This window comes from Lepeophtheirus salmonis, chromosome 1, assembly GCF_016086655.4.
Source record: "Lepeophtheirus salmonis chromosome 1, UVic_Lsal_1.4, whole genome shotgun sequence".
Classification (NCBI taxonomy): Eukaryota; Metazoa; Arthropoda; class Copepoda; order Siphonostomatoida; family Caligidae; genus Lepeophtheirus; species Lepeophtheirus salmonis.
The window spans coordinates 29,537,002-29,553,599 of NC_052131.2; the positions used below are offsets into that span (position 1 = coordinate 29,537,002).

General features: G+C 32.0%; 1 protein-coding gene across 2 annotated transcripts in view; it reads right to left on the bottom strand.

The window, feature by feature from the left end:
• Window positions 1-371: 371 nt before the first annotated feature.
• The window catches only part of LOC121127151 (FMRFamide receptor), a 176,322-nt gene continuing 160,095 nt past the window's right edge, over window positions 372-16,598 (bottom strand). The window contains exons 5-8 of one of the 2 annotated variants that reach the window (XM_071890686.1): window positions 15,817-16,042; window positions 11,398-11,832; window positions 8,406-8,490; window positions 372-1,396 (exon numbers count right to left, since the gene is read on the bottom strand). In XM_071890686.1, coding sequence (XP_071746787.1) covers window positions 8,407-8,490; window positions 11,398-11,832; window positions 15,817-16,042 — 745 coding nt within the window. In that variant the 3' untranslated portion in view covers window positions 372-1,396; window position 8,406. Of the gene's footprint in view, window positions 1,397-8,300; window positions 8,491-11,397; window positions 11,833-15,816; window positions 16,043-16,598 lie in introns of those variants that run through there. The other variant, XM_040722505.2, reaches the window with a different exon arrangement.

The window sequence follows — 16,598 nt, forward strand, 5'->3', positions numbered from 1 at the left end:
CAGGAGTTTATTTGATACCTATTCTTAAAACTTTGGGTCATGACTTATTAATTATAATACAAATTTGCAATTAAGAAATGTTCTGAATGAATATTTGTTGAGGTCCGATTATTTAAATTTTACAGCATTCAAATGAACGGATTAAAAGTCAAGTAAATAGCCAATTAAGATTAAATTTTTCATTTAGTCAACAAATATCTTGTCTGCCATACGCTAACTTAAATACTTTATAATAAATAAAATGTTTTTATTGTCCTAATCATAATCAAAAACAAAAGGAATAATTATAAAAAGTGGTCTTTGACAAAAAAAAAAAAAAAAATCTCCGCCTTACGTGTTTTAGTACAAAAAATATCCCCATATTCTTCTTGTTCCCGAAAACCACAATAAGTAGGCACCTTTATTATTTGGTAGTTGACGAAAAGTACATTAAAGATTGACAAGACATAGAATAAAAATATCACATAAACATAATTATCATAAAATCTGGTAATTTAGTTACAGCTTTGATAAAGCCAAACTAGAAGTGTATGCAAGCTTATCAAATATCAATAAAACAATAAAAAAATCCAATAAGAAATCGTTTTAATGATAAAAAAAAGTAATATTTAAATGAAATCCCACTAAGAAATTATTATGAAATAATCAAAAGTAATCACAGAACATATCTTTTTCTTTTTTTACATACAAGAAATGCATTACATATCGTTGAAATAATGTGGGGAAAAAAACTACATTAAGAATAATAAAATAGTAGGTACAATATACATACAAATTTATAATTTGACAATGTTAATTGACTTGAGGTTGTGTAGATTTATGCAATTGTTCCGAGGAACTAATTGGATATTAATAATAGACATTAAGTAACTGAGTCTACTATATTATTATTAACATATTTTATAACATGCGTTGCTATACCTACATTTGGCATTCCGTTCTGATCTATTCTATTATTTATGGGATTATTGCTATTAAAAGAAAGAAAAAGCCAAACAACGACGTAAGCAAAACACTTTTCTTTGTCTTCTATTGTCAAACCTACTTATCAAAGCAAAGTTTATGTTTATTAAACGTGTAATTAAAAAATCCGTATTCTTGTTTCATTTTTTTCTAGAAAACGGGCTGCGAGGATCCTTGAACAGTCGTAGAAAAGGTGCTGCCTCCTTTCTTTTTCTTCGTAACAAAGATAACAACTCTGCCTATCCTCTTCTCAAATCGATTTGTTAGTGAAGAGGCTCAAACTTCAAATTCAATATTCTATTCCGTACGTTGGTTAAAAAAGTTGTAGGGGGCGCTCATTTCGTTCTCCACAGGAGAGAAGGGAGTTTACATATAATACTCGAGCAATGAATTAAAATACTATCTGGAGGAGCACAAGTTCCGATCAAGCAACCTGTTGTGGTGAAAAACATTATTTTAATTAAGGAAGGCTAGCCACACTTTGATTTTCTCTCTTCAAAAATGAAAGAATAATAATAACAGCTTGAGAAAAAATAATTAATATAACATAATGAGTTGGGATTTTTTTTTACGGAGATTATATGGTTTAGAGAAGACCATGGGACTGTTAGTTTGATCAACGGTCATGTTATGGTCAAAAATCATTTGTTGTATTGTCTTTTCCTTTTTTTTCTTGTGTAAACCTTAAAATTTTCATTAAAGATAAATGTGTAAAAATACATAACTATTAAAATTTTATCGTTTATTTTTTATATTTTTGGACAAAAATTTATTTAAAAAAATGCTATTTTAAAGAAGGACGAAAAAAAATGTAAATACGAACCGTCTCTTGAGCCTTAAAAAGATACATCAAAAATTTCCGAGAATTCTCTAGATTGGTTAAGCCATGAGTCCGGGTCACACACACAGACATTCAAATTTTAAAATATAATACCAAACGGTCCTTTAAAATCTGAACACATTGAATTTAAAACTTCAACAAGACATAATTTATAGAATAAACTTGTTCTTCTTTTTCTCTATCTTCTATAAATCTCTCCTTATCTCTGCCCCTTCCCTCTTTGGTTCTCTTTCCACTCAGTCTCTTTCCATATCCCTCTTTTCTTCAACCTTTATTCTTTGTTTCTATTCCCCTATTCCTCCTTCCATTTTTAATAATTTCTTACTTCAACGCTGGGAGCCTATGCTAGTTTGCGAGTATATGTCTAAACCTTTCTACTTTACTTCAAATCCTAACACGTGTTGTTCTCTGGGGGTATCCCCAGCCTTATTCACCCCAACCTTACCAATATGAAACATTATTTTATCATAAGTGAACAAATTAATTTTTTTTCTCCATTATTTAAGATGGAGGAAATTAATATTTTAGATTTTGTAGATTCTTTCATCAAATCAGATATTTCTATATCGATTAATGAGATATCTTCTACACTTTTTCATTTCCATTTTTTCATATTGATAATTGAGGCTGATCAATACTAAAACAAAGTAAAAATATTCTTTGAAACCTTTACTTTTCATTCCAGAATTTGTTCATATCTCAGAAACTAATGAAGTATCATTCGAAACCAAAATTGGATAGAGGAATTTTTTTTGCAGATTGAGAATTTACATATATAAGATGGAGTAAAATACGGGTTATATTCACTCCAGGGAAGTTAAAGAGGGATAAAGTGTGTGATTGCCTTTTGTCTATCCTGTAATATTTTAACAATGTTAATTCTAGATCCTTTTTAAACATTTTCAATTTTAAAAAGGATTAATGCATAAGTTTAATATTTGTGCTGTATTAATTATAAGGATATCAAAGCCATGCTATTCCCTTAATTATATAATATACACATAATGCAAAAGTCAACAATTCTTTCGGTTGATACGTGAATAGGTAAATAGTTACAGTAAATTAAATGAATTAGTTATAAATGAGTAATTAAGTTATTAAAGAAACGAAGATTGCTTAGTCACTTAAATAAATCAATTAAAAAATGATTTATTTCATTTAATGCGCACTATTTGCAATCTATTTGTTGTGACTTTTGGGGTTTTGATTAAAAATACAAACATAGATATGAAAATTATTAAAAATATAATGATCATTTTCCTTTCAGTGTTTAGTTTCACAAAACGCGTTTTGATATAAGGATGAATAAAGTCAAACGAGGGCTATTCTTTGTCCTTTTTAGAATAACAATTATACATCTCAACACTGGAGAGTCCCGTGTTGTCCTTCACAAGCGTAGTCTGGGCCTTTTCTATTCCAGGCAATCCAAAAATAATGGGGATCTTTTACTGGGAAATCTTAGAAGTAAAGAAGAGGAAGATAAAAGCGGACCTCACGATTTAGAGACGTTTAGTGGAGGATTTAACTTCTCTGGTGGATCAGGATCTCATGCAAATTCTAATAGCAGAGGATCTTACGGTGGATCAGAATCATACAGTGATTCTGAATCACAAGGAAAGCTAAATAATGGAGGTTCTTACAAGGGATCAGTCTCATCAGGCGGCTCAGGCTCATTTGATAATTCTAGATCTCATAGTAGTTCATACACTTGCCATGGAGAATGTTTACATGGTGAAAGTGGGGGAGGTGAACCCTATAGTTCTAGACGCTATGATCCAAATAAAAGGAAGTTGAGTTCTACTCTTAAATGGAGTGTTGGAACTAGTGTCGTTTTTCTTGTCGTGGCTACATTGCTTGTCATTGTTATTTGTTGCTATAGGAAACACTGTTCAACTGTTTCTGTTGAGGATGATGAATAATTTAAATGGTCTTTAACTTTGCCGACTGCTTATAGTTATGGAAAGTTACGTCTTATCTGTTCCCATGTTTATTTACACTCCTATATTTGCTTAGATATTGATAAATCTAATTTTGTACCTCGGAGATATTCCTTTGAAGAGAGCGATAGATAACCTTATTTATGAAGATTAAAGTCTTTCAAATATATTTTCTTACCTTAAGTATCAATTAAATATCCATATTTAACTCACAAAAATAGCATTTATAAGATTATTTGTTTAAAATACAATTTGATTTCTAGTCAATTACGTTACAGCAGAAAAGATAAGATAAAAACATCTAAATTATTACAGGCGTTATTATAATAAGATAAAAGTGCAATGCCAATTATTGCTCTATGCTTATTGTTGTTCTCAGCATTGATGGGTCAAACTTGAATTGGTTCTTGGTAAACTGTAAACAATTTGAATGATAACACAGGGGAACAATTAGAGGGGGACATTTTGTACAAATTAATTTAAGCCAAAAAAAAGAAATTTATCTATTAGCTCAGAATCAGAAAAACTAAGCCCAGTTTTTTTTCTCAGTGGTCTGAAATCTGAAATATCCGGCATTATAATAAGAGAATTTAAAAAAAAAATATTTTCGGAAGACTTGTAGTATAATTATGCAGTTTTCTTTAACATTCAGATTTTGAATCTTTTTTCAGCTTCAGACTTAAACAAATTTCATCATTTTATAACCTTACAATGTTCCTAATGCTGATATTGAACAATTTTATGAGATGCATAATCCATTTATCCATAAATTCTGGTATTTGTGATCAGATTCACTTTTTTTTATCCTGACGAGGTCATTTTCATCGCCATGACTTATTTGAAAATATGGGTAGCAGATGAACCATTAAACAACTTTTCTCTACAGTCTTCTCTGATATGATATCAAGAAAGTTGTTTATGTAGCAAATTGTCAAAAAGAACAAGGATATTTGGGATATCGAAATAATTCTCTTCCATTAAAATGTTATTGCAGCTGGAACAAAAGACAAAAGTTAAATTTTGTACGAGACAAAATCAACAATTTGTTGAAGAAAGGAATGCAACGATCGTCTTCTTCTAATTTTTCTTCTGCTATTCACGTCGTTCCAATACCCAATACCTATGAATAGCACTTCAATAAATAAAACTGCAATCATTTTTCCATTTGTTTTGTATGAATATTTGAGGATGCCTTTTGGTCCTAAAAATGTTGCTTTAAGGCAATTCTACGAGGAATTCCAAATGTGTTGGTGTACCTTGATGATTTACTTTCTTCGGAGTCGATGGATGAGCATTGGATAACGTTGAACGTGGTTTTATCAAGACTTAAAACAGCTGGTATGATCGTTTCCCCTGAAAAATGTGAGTTTTTCATGAAATCGGTAACCTTCCTTGGACATTCTATTTCATCGAAAGGTTTATGCCTTTAGAATGTTAGGTAAAGTCCATCCAAAAGTACCAACTCCAAAATCAAAAAATGAACTGCATAGATTTTTGGGCGTGGCACAATATTACTCACAGTCCATCGAAAGATTGTCTCAATGGACAGTTCATTTGTACTCCCTGTTAAAGAAGAATGTAAAGTTTAATTGGAATACAGAACATGAACACGCCTTACAAAGTATTAAAAATAATTTGTCTAAAAGTACTCAACTTGCATTCAGCGATAGTTCATTGTCTTTAGCCCTGACGACTGATGCATCTGATACGGGGATGGGAGCTATAATCGAGCAAAAATAAATGGACAATGGCTACCTCTGGCTTTTTGGTCTTGGGTTCTTTCAACGAAACAACAGAAATATTATTGGTTTGATAGGGAGTTATTAAGTGCTAAGGAGAGCATCAAACATTTTCTATGGGCTTTGGATGGACAAGTTTTTTAAAGATTTCACAGATAACAAACCTTTAGTCACTGTGATTGACATTTGCAATCCCTCTTGGACACCAAGATAGTTCTGTACTTTTGCATTCATAGCAGAGTTCAATTGTAAAATCAAACACGTTTCTGGAAAATTAAAATACTGCAGGCATTCTTTCTACAAGTAAAAATAACATCACAATAGGCCCAACCTTCATTGAATATAAAATTGATCAAAAGAAACAGGATCCTAATTTACTTAAGTTTAAAATTATGCCTTCTTTTAAATACATTGCATGAACCTTACTTGCTTGTTTTGGCAATACTGACGCATTACGTGTGGCTGTGTCATCTCCAGAATTGCATCAAAGAATCGTACATTCAGTACACAAGGACAATCATCCGGGATTCAAAGAAACGTTGAGGAGGGTTTCACTTTTTTATGCTAGGCCTAATTTGTGAGCAGACGTCAGAAACTTCACTAGAGAGTGTTTAGCGTGTCAGAAAACCATACCTTTAAGGACATCAAAACCAATGTCGTCTTTCAATCCTCCATCTGAAAGACTTTCCTTTATTCACGTAGACATAATCGATTCATTCTCACTAATTCAGGGACAGCGCTATGCCCCTAACTATTTTGGATCGTTTCACAAGGTGGCCAGAAGTGATATCCATTCCAGATGTAACCTCCAAGACAATAGTCAATAATTTTTTGAGTGTTAGGATTTCGAGGTTTGGAGTTCCAGAAACCAATGTGTCTGACCAAGGAACGCAGTTCACAATTTCATTATGGATGGGTGTTTTCAGGACACTAGGGATTGCAAGCAAGAATACATCCTCGTATCATCCAGAGTCCAAAGGACTCATAGAACGTTTCCACAGATTATTTCAGACCAGGCTAGAAGCACGAATGCTGGAAAAAAAAGACTGGATCAATGCACTACCTGTAGTTTTATGGGGATTGAGGAACTCAATACCAATACACTCGGGTTCTAAATATTCACATTTTCAATTACTCACTGCCGCGCATGATCCATCCCCTTTAATTTCTTTAAGACGTCCACCTTTACTTCTGGCAACCTCGACGTGGAAAGTTTCTTTAAAACAATGGAGAAAATAACACACGTTCCTCCGAGACACTTTAACAAAGGACCTATTAACAAACAATTTAAACAAAAAAACCTAATTTGTTTTTGTTAAAAATAAACCTATAAAAGAGTATATTTCTTTCAACTTTCTTTGGGCCCGTTTAAGGTGATTGAGAGGCAAAATCGTTACTATAAATTGAACTTTGGATCAATAACTGCCAATGTCTTGATGGATAGACTTGGACCTTCATTTGGAGTTCCAAGTATCATTCCAGCGTCTCTGACTATAAGATGACAAAATCTACAACTGGAGAATGGTCTATTGTTTATTTATCAATGTTTTATGATGCCTTCTATTTCGTATTACTACCTAAACGATCTCTTTACTCACTCTGTCGTCTAATAAAAAAAAGATATGGTCTTCTTCTGAAGGCCACGAGGCTAATAGAGAAAATTAATGCCACATTTGGAATCAGTGATTAAACTCTACTAAGTTAAGCTTTCTAGTGCTTTAAAAAAGTGTGACTTTGATGGATAGTGCTATTGAATAAAAACTTTTGTATTCAAAACTTTTCGTTTTGTGGTGTGGACAAGGCATTGAGTACAATTAATTATCAATTGAGTTCCAGAGCTTCTGTCCACATAAATATTGTCATTTGGCCACAATTTTAGGACCCTTCAGTAGAAATCGAGGAAAACTCACATCAGGGTCCTTTTCAATATTGTTATTGCCTTGCTTGCAGCCAGGGGCATAGCACTTGAAGGCCATAATGAAATATAATTCAATCCAAGTATATTTAAGCATCGTGAGACCTGATAGACTAGAAAAAACTCCTATTTGAAAGAAAACTCCAGGATAGAACCTAATGACCACACCAAATTAACCGAAGTCCGGACGTCTAGATAAGGAGAATTAAGATTATTTGACCCACAAATATTAATGGAGAAGACTAAAATAACTTCAAAAAATTTAAAAAAAGTTTAGAAACTATAAGGAAAGCTGTCGAAAAATTGAGTAAAACCCAGAGGAGATTTTATTATTAGTGGATGAGTTATCCCCAGAGATTGAACCCGACATTGATAAACCATTCATATAAATAAATATATTTATAGAAGTTGAGTATCATATTTCAATATTTGGAATGAAACTTACTCACTACGAAGGTAAGGAATTTCCCAAAAACAAGTTATTCATCTCACAAAAAGATTGCATTAATTTAGGAATTTTACTCCCTGATTTCCCTCGAACTCTAAAAAAAATGGATTAATCAATCTTTGGTAACTATAAAAAGTATGAAAAATATGAAGAATCTTCTAGAAAAATGTAGGTTTAATATTATAAATGCTTATGAATTTAAAGATGGATTATTTGAATATATAAGTAAACCGCGAAGGAAGAATGAAGAAACCCATGAACGATAGTAAAAAGACGGTGGAAGATGTACGTATCAAATCAAAATCATATTTTGACATAAAATATAACAAAATTACGACCAATTTTTATTTCATTACATAAATCGATATTGAAAAATTGACCAAAGTTTCTCTTTGCTTTCACAAAAAAAAGTACGTTCCTTACCCAAAGTCATAATTGGTAATTCAATTAATACATGTAAATGATTTACATATATATTTTGTTTTCAACATATAGAAACAATTAACATTAAGAAAATATAACTTTCGAAATTTCGACACAACATAACACTTTGGATATTAACCTCAGACAGAAGAGGACTCCATCCTAGGAGGAGTCAATCCCGACTTGGCCACTTTGTTTACATGTTCCAACTCTAATACTAAATCCTAAAAAAAAGAGAGGAAATAATCATGACATTGATACACTTTATACAAGGAATACTCTATACAGTGTTGGCAAAAGTATTTACATAAAGTTTTAAAGCTCCATAACTTTATTGTTTTCATAATAAAGCTTGAGCACTTTAAAAAAATATATTTTATACATAAGGTGGTGTGGCAGTATGTAGTTGTTGTTTTAGAAATGACGCATCCTCATAAGAGTTTTGAAAGAGCCCTCTATGTGAGAAACATATATATAGGTTTTTTTTTACCAAAAGACAACTCCACTCTCTGTTGCTTTGTTTACAAACAAATATAACTCAATAATACTCATGCCCCATTAAGAAGTTTTTTTTAACAATGCCAATGTGTAAATACTTCTTCTGAACACCTTATGAAATATTGTAGGAATAAGCATATAGAATAAAACGTGAATACAAGGAGCAATGTATATAGGGCTCCCTGATTTATATAATATACATATTTTTGATCAAAAAATAACATTGTTTCGAATTTCCATTACGGCTTCTTCATAAAAGCTGAGATTTGCTAAGGAAATAACCATTGCACAATATCATTTTCCTACGATTAAGAAAGCACATCTAGTTCAAAGTTTGAGAGGAGACAAAAGTTCTTTACTTCGTCAATAAAGATTAAAATACAGATTTAATCCTTATGGCACATTATATAATGATTGAATAGGGAAAAATTGAAATTAACTACGAAAGATAATAATATAAACTGTTTTTTCATCATTGATCCGTTTCGAAGGATATAAAATATTATAGTAATTCATATGTTCAAATAAAGATGATTACTTTAAAGTGTTCTTGTGATCAGGTTATGCATTAATAGATAGGTATTTAAAGAACTTTTATATCTATATACAATTATTATAATAATATGAATTAATATATTAACCAAAAAAAAATTAAATCAATTCTTTATGATATTCAATACACGATTATTTTAGTTCAAGTTTCTTCAAAGAAATTATAAAAAAGATTTAAAAATATAAATTAAAGGAAATCTATCAAAAAGAACGAATGTTACTCAGACTCAATTGTGAAAAGAAATTGTCATAGCTTGTTTTTGTGTTTACAGGCCACATACATGATTTAAATTACCCCAAAAACTTTTTTTAAGTATACATAATAACAGTCATTTGTCAATTTTTTTTATTAAATATTCATTCTTGAAATATTTATTAAAGTCATTTAATAATGTAATGTTTTAAATAATATAAATAATTTAAGAATATAATTATCTTTAAATTCCTTAAGACATTGATTACACGGTTGCTAATTAAATACATTTCTTGTTAATTCATTACTTGTTCTTTCATTCCCAGGAAAATGTATGCATTGACATTTCATTGTCATTTTGAGAAGGGATATTTTTTGACGTCATACGTTTACGTGTAATGCTGGACAGGGAGGGGCCCGAGTAACAAGCTTGTTGCTTGTATAGTTTTGAATTGTGAGGACAGAAAAAAAAGGACTACGATTGTTGATTGGTGTAAAGTAATAGGGCTAGACAATTACTTTTATTTTCCAATGTAGCAATAATATCCATAGGTTCAATTCCTTTTCACTATTAAGAATTTATCTATATCTACAAGATGCACAAGTTATCTATATCTATGGAGAGTTGGCTTGGGTTAACGCAGGAACTTAGGTATCTGATTTTTTCTGTTAAATAGTTCAAAAAGTTAAAAGTTTCAAATTTTAATTTTTACAGAAAAAATTCAAAAATCTACAGTTGCTCACGAAAAATTAGATTTTGAGGAGAAAAATTTCAAAAATCCATAGCAATTCCTAGAAAATTATATTTTTTTCGAATTTTTGTTTTTTGAAAAATGAAAGTAAATTTTTTTCGAGTGGATTTAATAAATTATTGCTATTGAGGGTGAACTTCTACATTTTATATAAGACTATTGTAGGGAAAATATTTCATTTATATTTAAATTGATAAATATTTACTTTATTTTGCATTTTCAAATCAATTTACATCAAAGATGTGCAGGAATTCTTCTTTTAGGGGTAGATGTAAACAACTCCACGCAATACTAAACAATTAACAAAAAGCATGAAAGAGCGCACGCATCAACTGTTGTTCCTTTTAATATTGACGTCATAGTGTATGAGTGGTTGCTTGTTTTGTCAAAATCTGTCTATCTTGCCCAGCAGTCGGTTAGATACATCAAAAATGAAAAGCCCATTAATACTGGTCACAGATTACACAATTGTTTTAACTCTTTCATTTCTTAACTTTTCTTTCCTAAGTAGTGTATAAGAAAGTAGGTTAAAAAAAAGAGTAGAGTACAGTCCTCCATGAACATCAGGATCGGGAGAAAGTATTCTGTTAAACTCAATGATAGTAGGTTCCAAAGTTAATAGAAATACAAGGGTAGACCATCATGTTATCAGGCTTGTTGGAATTTTCAATCTGACGTATTCCACCGACTCCTGTGCAAGACTGGCATATTTTGACAAAACACACAACCTCTTATAGTCTATGACGTCACTTTTGCTAAATTTCCCATTTTTTGAATCGTACCGACTGCTGCGAAAAAAAAATCGATTTTGAAAAAATACGCCACCACTCATCTACTGTAAATATGTAAATACTAAAATGGTGGAAGTCAAACATCAGTCGTAAACACGTTATGTTATAACCTTGTATTTCTATAAACCTTGGTAGGTTCGAGTCACAGTCGCTTCTAGAGAAAGAAATATGCATTTTAAAGACAATGCTTAGGTGAGATGTAGTAATTGAAATACCATAATGTTTTTTTTAGTCTAAATCGGTGCAACTAATCTGAAGAATTAAAGGAACATTAAAAAAAGAGAGGACATGTTATTTATTATGAATAGAGTATTCCTTGCTTCATATTTAGAAAGCAGATCTTACAGGGGAATTTAGAGCCTCAATTTCTGAAATATCATTTCCATAGAGGCGTCCATTTCTCTGAGCCTTACTCTCACAAGTACTTAGGGCATAAGTACTACGCGAAGTGGTGGTATTAGGAGAATTGAGTCCTTTTCGATCAAACTCCGTGGGGATACGTAGATCTTTGTTGTTGTTAAATCGGAAATGTTTTCGTGACTCACCATTGAGATGATCATCGTGGAGGCGAGTGTTATGACGTATTACACGTGAAGGATAGCGTCCCAGAGTATCGTCCATGTATAAACCATTGTTACAGCGTTTCCAACAAAAGAGTTTGAGAAAAATCCGTTTGAATTTGTCACCGAAAATACAATAGATTATAAAGTTGACGGAGGAGTTGAGAGTAACAAGGAGATTACTCAGATTGGTTAGAGCTGTTTTTTCAATTTTAAGGAGCTGAAAAATACGAAAATAATAACTTTAATAATTTTGTAAATAGAAAAATATCAGAAGCAAAACTCTGGAATCGACAAAAAATACTCAAGATAGAAAAATACATATTTAGTATCGATACAAATATGATTTCGGACTTTTTTTTCAAAAATATTTTAAATTTTAATAATATTTGTGGATTTTTGAAAAATTATTAAATGAAAAAGTTGTATTTTTTTATTTATTTGAAATTTAATTTTTGATATTTTTGTCCTACAAAATTTAATTTTTTAATTTAATTTCCAAAAAATTTAATTTTTCAATTTTGTTTCAAAAAATATTACTTTTGAAAAAAAAAAGATTCAAAAACCAAATACCCTCTAAAATATAATACTGTAAACGCTCATGATGATTTTTCAATTTTTTTTTTACATAAAATTAATTTTGCAAATTTAAAAAGGAAAAAAAAAGCCTTAACTTTATAATACTGGGAACACCCTAAATAGCAATATGCTATTTTAACTGGGCGTTTTTGGTTTAGAATTGTTAAATAGATTTGATTTTTTTTTCAAAGAAATTAAATTGTTTGTCAATAGTTATGAATTTTACTCCAAAAAATTTAATTTTTGTATTTTTGGATCTTTGGGCTTTAATAAAATTCAGGGTTGTTCAGTAAATCCTGAGCAATAAAGAAACCATTTAACAGGGTTATTTAAATTTTGAAGTGAGAGATTGTCCGTTCACTAAAAGTTAGTTTTTGCAACTCTTTGGTAAAAACAAGTATTTACGATGAAGGAGACCCGGAGGAACATCCTCATCCCATTGGCTTGGGGGGACATATCCCAACATATATCAAGAAGATGCTCAGGCAACTAAAGATTACAGTTACGACGTCTACAACCACTTGAAGAAGGAGACAAACTATCTCCCCGTAGATTTGGTAAAGGCCTGTAAATCCTTTTGGCCTCGTATCGAGGGAGTGATTGGCGAAGAGGGTGGAAACATTGAATGATTTTTTTTTTTGCGTGTATTATTGAAACTTGTAAATAAAATTATAAACCTCTACTTGATACCCTTATTGATCAGGATGTAGTTAAAGGAGATCTGGATTTACCTGAACGACCCTTTGTAATACGGATTAAGGTTACATTTTCACTAATCCTGATGTAGAATCATAAATAAACCAATACTATTACTTTTCGAGTATAATTATTTCTATTATAACATATGAAATAATTGTTCTATGCTACTGTTTATTTAGATGTTGCTCAAAGCACTAATCAAAATAAATAGAAATCATATGCTCGATATAGATAATACCTTTTTTTTAAACTAAGAGTAATTAGTAAGAAATACTATAAGCTATTTTAAGATCGGATATATTTTTGGGATCTTTTTTAAGATCTATAAAATCTCAAATATCCAAAACGGGTTTCAATCTCGGATAATAAAAATTTATTAATATTGTATCCTAATACTTCGGACCTAGAACCAAAAATTTCCTATCTTTCTTGTGCAATACTTTTAAGATCTGGAAAATACAGTATATCCTCCAAAAATTGATGGTGGTACTAAAAATATCCGTTTTATAGTAGAAAAAAAATTATTTTTGGTCGGAATAAAATGAAATTTGGCTGATGGCATTAGGCAATATTGAATTTTTCTGATGCAATTATTTTCGATGATTGCATCATACATTAGTATAAAAGGGCTCAGAAAATACGACAAGAGTTAGTTGAAATTCAATCAGAAATGGTGAGAGAGCACTATTTGGAGACCAGTGCCAAGGCTGTTGGTATAATATAGAGTAGATCAAGCCAGAGAGACGTTGCTCAAAGGTTACAGATTCCTCTCAGGACCATTGAGAATTGGTGTAAGAAACGGAAGTATGTACTGGTACTTGGTTGAAATTGGTCATTTCAAAATCTTTGACCAAAAAGATGCAATCCACAAGGAAACTTGTAGCGCAATTGACTCCAAAGGTCTATCCAATATCCAAGTCATCCGTCCACAACTACTGAGGCACTCTTTGAATCCTTTGCCATACATACCTCGTCTGCACCCCAAACTTTCAGAAAACCAAAGGAAGGCCCGGTTTCAATTCCGTCGTGAGCGAAAACACTTGATTGCTGATGACTGGAAATGTATCCTCATCAGTGATGAAAGTCCATTCGATCTATTTCATGCTCCAAATTTCCAAACAGATCGGGGTTGGGTAAGAGATAAGGGAGATGTGGAATCCACTCCAACTGGTAAATTTCCTCTGAAATTTCAGGTTTTGGCCGTTACCAGTCACCAGGGAGTGTCAGATCATCACCTGATTCCACGAAAAAAAACTATGACGGCTGAGTACTACGTAACGGTGATCCTCAGCAAGTCTCTGATGTCAGCTTTGTCTCGTACTGCAGAAACTAGACCTCCTTTGAATAGGAAAATGTTGTCTGACACATCAAGAGCCATTTTCCAGCAGGATGGTAACCCTGCTCACCCCTCAAAAAGGCACAAAAGTGGTGTTCAGACAACTTGGATTCCTGCCAACAGCCCTGATTTCTCTCCCATTGAAAATTTGTGAGCCTTGGTCCAGAGGAAACTCAATGAACGCGCCAGCAACTTCAGAGGATGAATTAAAAAAAACAAAAAACTGACAAAAGCTTGGGAAAAAATTTATCCAGATCCTTTGAATAATCTGTATGAAGGGGTGCCAAAACGCATAAAAAATGTATCAAGCTTGAAGGTCGTCATTTTGGGAAGTAAATACAGTTTTTCGCCCAAAAAAAAATCACTTGTTAAGGTTAAGTCATGGTTTTTAAAAAAACTACCAGCAATATTTGGACATACTGTAGTACCTTAAACCTTTTTTAAGATCCGTAAAAAATCGAGTAGCTGAACGACGTTAGGTTGTCGAATCTTTTCGAATAACAAAAGTTACTCATATAATACCCGGGTTCTTTGGATCCCATTCCATGACCCGTCCTATCTCTGATCTCAACCCTTTGAATTATGGCTATTGCCTGCAAGTTCATAGAAATATCCGTATACTTGCCACTAATAAATGGATTACCTGAAGACCACGGTCAATTTGTCCAAAACCTATATTAAGGCTGTCTGCAAGGACTTCAAAAAAGGGGAGGAAAACTTAACATTTTAAGGACTACTGTAACTTGCAATGTCATAATAAACAATAAGCGTTTCTCTATATAATGGAAATCATGCTGAACCAATGAATGCAACAAAGTAGTCAAAATGGTCTTGGAGCTATTTGAGAGTTTTTTTTTAGGTGTAAAAGGGAACTGAGTACTGCTACTATATGTAAGATCTCTCATTGGCAATCACGTCAATCCAGGGGTTCCCTTTGATCTCTAGCACCTCCAATGGCCCTCATGGACTTTCCTGGGTCTTGATTGACGATTTGCTGTATTCTGGACACGAATTCTGGCGTCTCGATACAGTCACTTCGACCTCATCCTGCATTGCTATTGGCTGAAAATCATATTTAGTGGCCTCAAATTCCCTCCTAACCTTGTAAACGAACGTCTCCCTGTGTCCCAGACTTTCTGGAATTGTTATATTGTCACTCTTGGTGCAGATTCCAAAGAGGGCTTTTCCAAAAATTTGTAACAACGAAGTCGTTAATGATTCCATTTTTTCCAACTGGTGCAGATGCAGGTTGAACATGTTATTTCTGTACATATAAAAACTGCCTTTGGGCCTGGGTTTGCCCAAGAGAGTGCACCAAAGTTGTACCATAAATAGCTTGCTTGCCCTCTTTATTTTTCAAAATCTAAAATTTCCGAGGGAGAACACCCCATTTGAGAACCACTGTGCTAGAGTATATAGACTATCCATAAATTCTAAAAACTTGTAGAAAAAAGTATTCAAAAATTGAATATAATTAAAAACTACGTCACATATATGAAATATATCATATCTAAATTTTTTTTAAATGGCATTTGTCACTAATCGACTTTTAATCAGTGTATCTTATTTAAAACTTAATATCTATCTTACCTCGAGAATATTTACAACCAAAGGTAGTATATTACAAATGAAAAATGCCCAAACAACACACATCAACATTGTGGCAGAACTGATTTCTCTCTTTTGATGTCTGGACAACTTGGCTCTCATGGTGTTTGCAGCCCGGATTGCTCGATAAATAAGGAGATTGAACATGGCAAGGCAGCTGAAAGGGATTATATACATGACTACCAGATACATCCATGTTATGTAAACGCTATAAAGAGAGAGAGAGAGATTTGGTTAATACTAAAAAACTTAAGATATTGTCATATGAAGTTCAACATTCAATGAATTGACTGCACTTTAATTAATTTACTTTATAAGCTATTAAATTGATAGCTGATTACACTAATAGTCATGAAACATTCTACCACTCTATTGGAAATTTTATAAATTGCCTGGGCATTTCGCAAAATGCCCCATTTTCTACATTACCCGTAACATAGTCACTAGCCAAGTTGGGCTAAAAATGAGTTTTTTCTTTTTCATAAATTAACCCACCATACTTCTAGGGGTTATACGCCGCATTTTGTTTGCTCCAAATACTTTTTTGTTCATATATAATGTGTTTTTAACTGTTAAAGCAACAATTAAAATTATCTTTTATTTGTCAGTGGGCAAATATACATAATCTGCAATAAATCAACTACTTATTTTTTACAGAATATATGTGGTATAAATGTACTTTTTATGTTTTTACGCTGAGTGCCTTTGTCGTCATCCATGTACATATTTTCTTGATAGTTAATGAAATATAGTTTACATATACT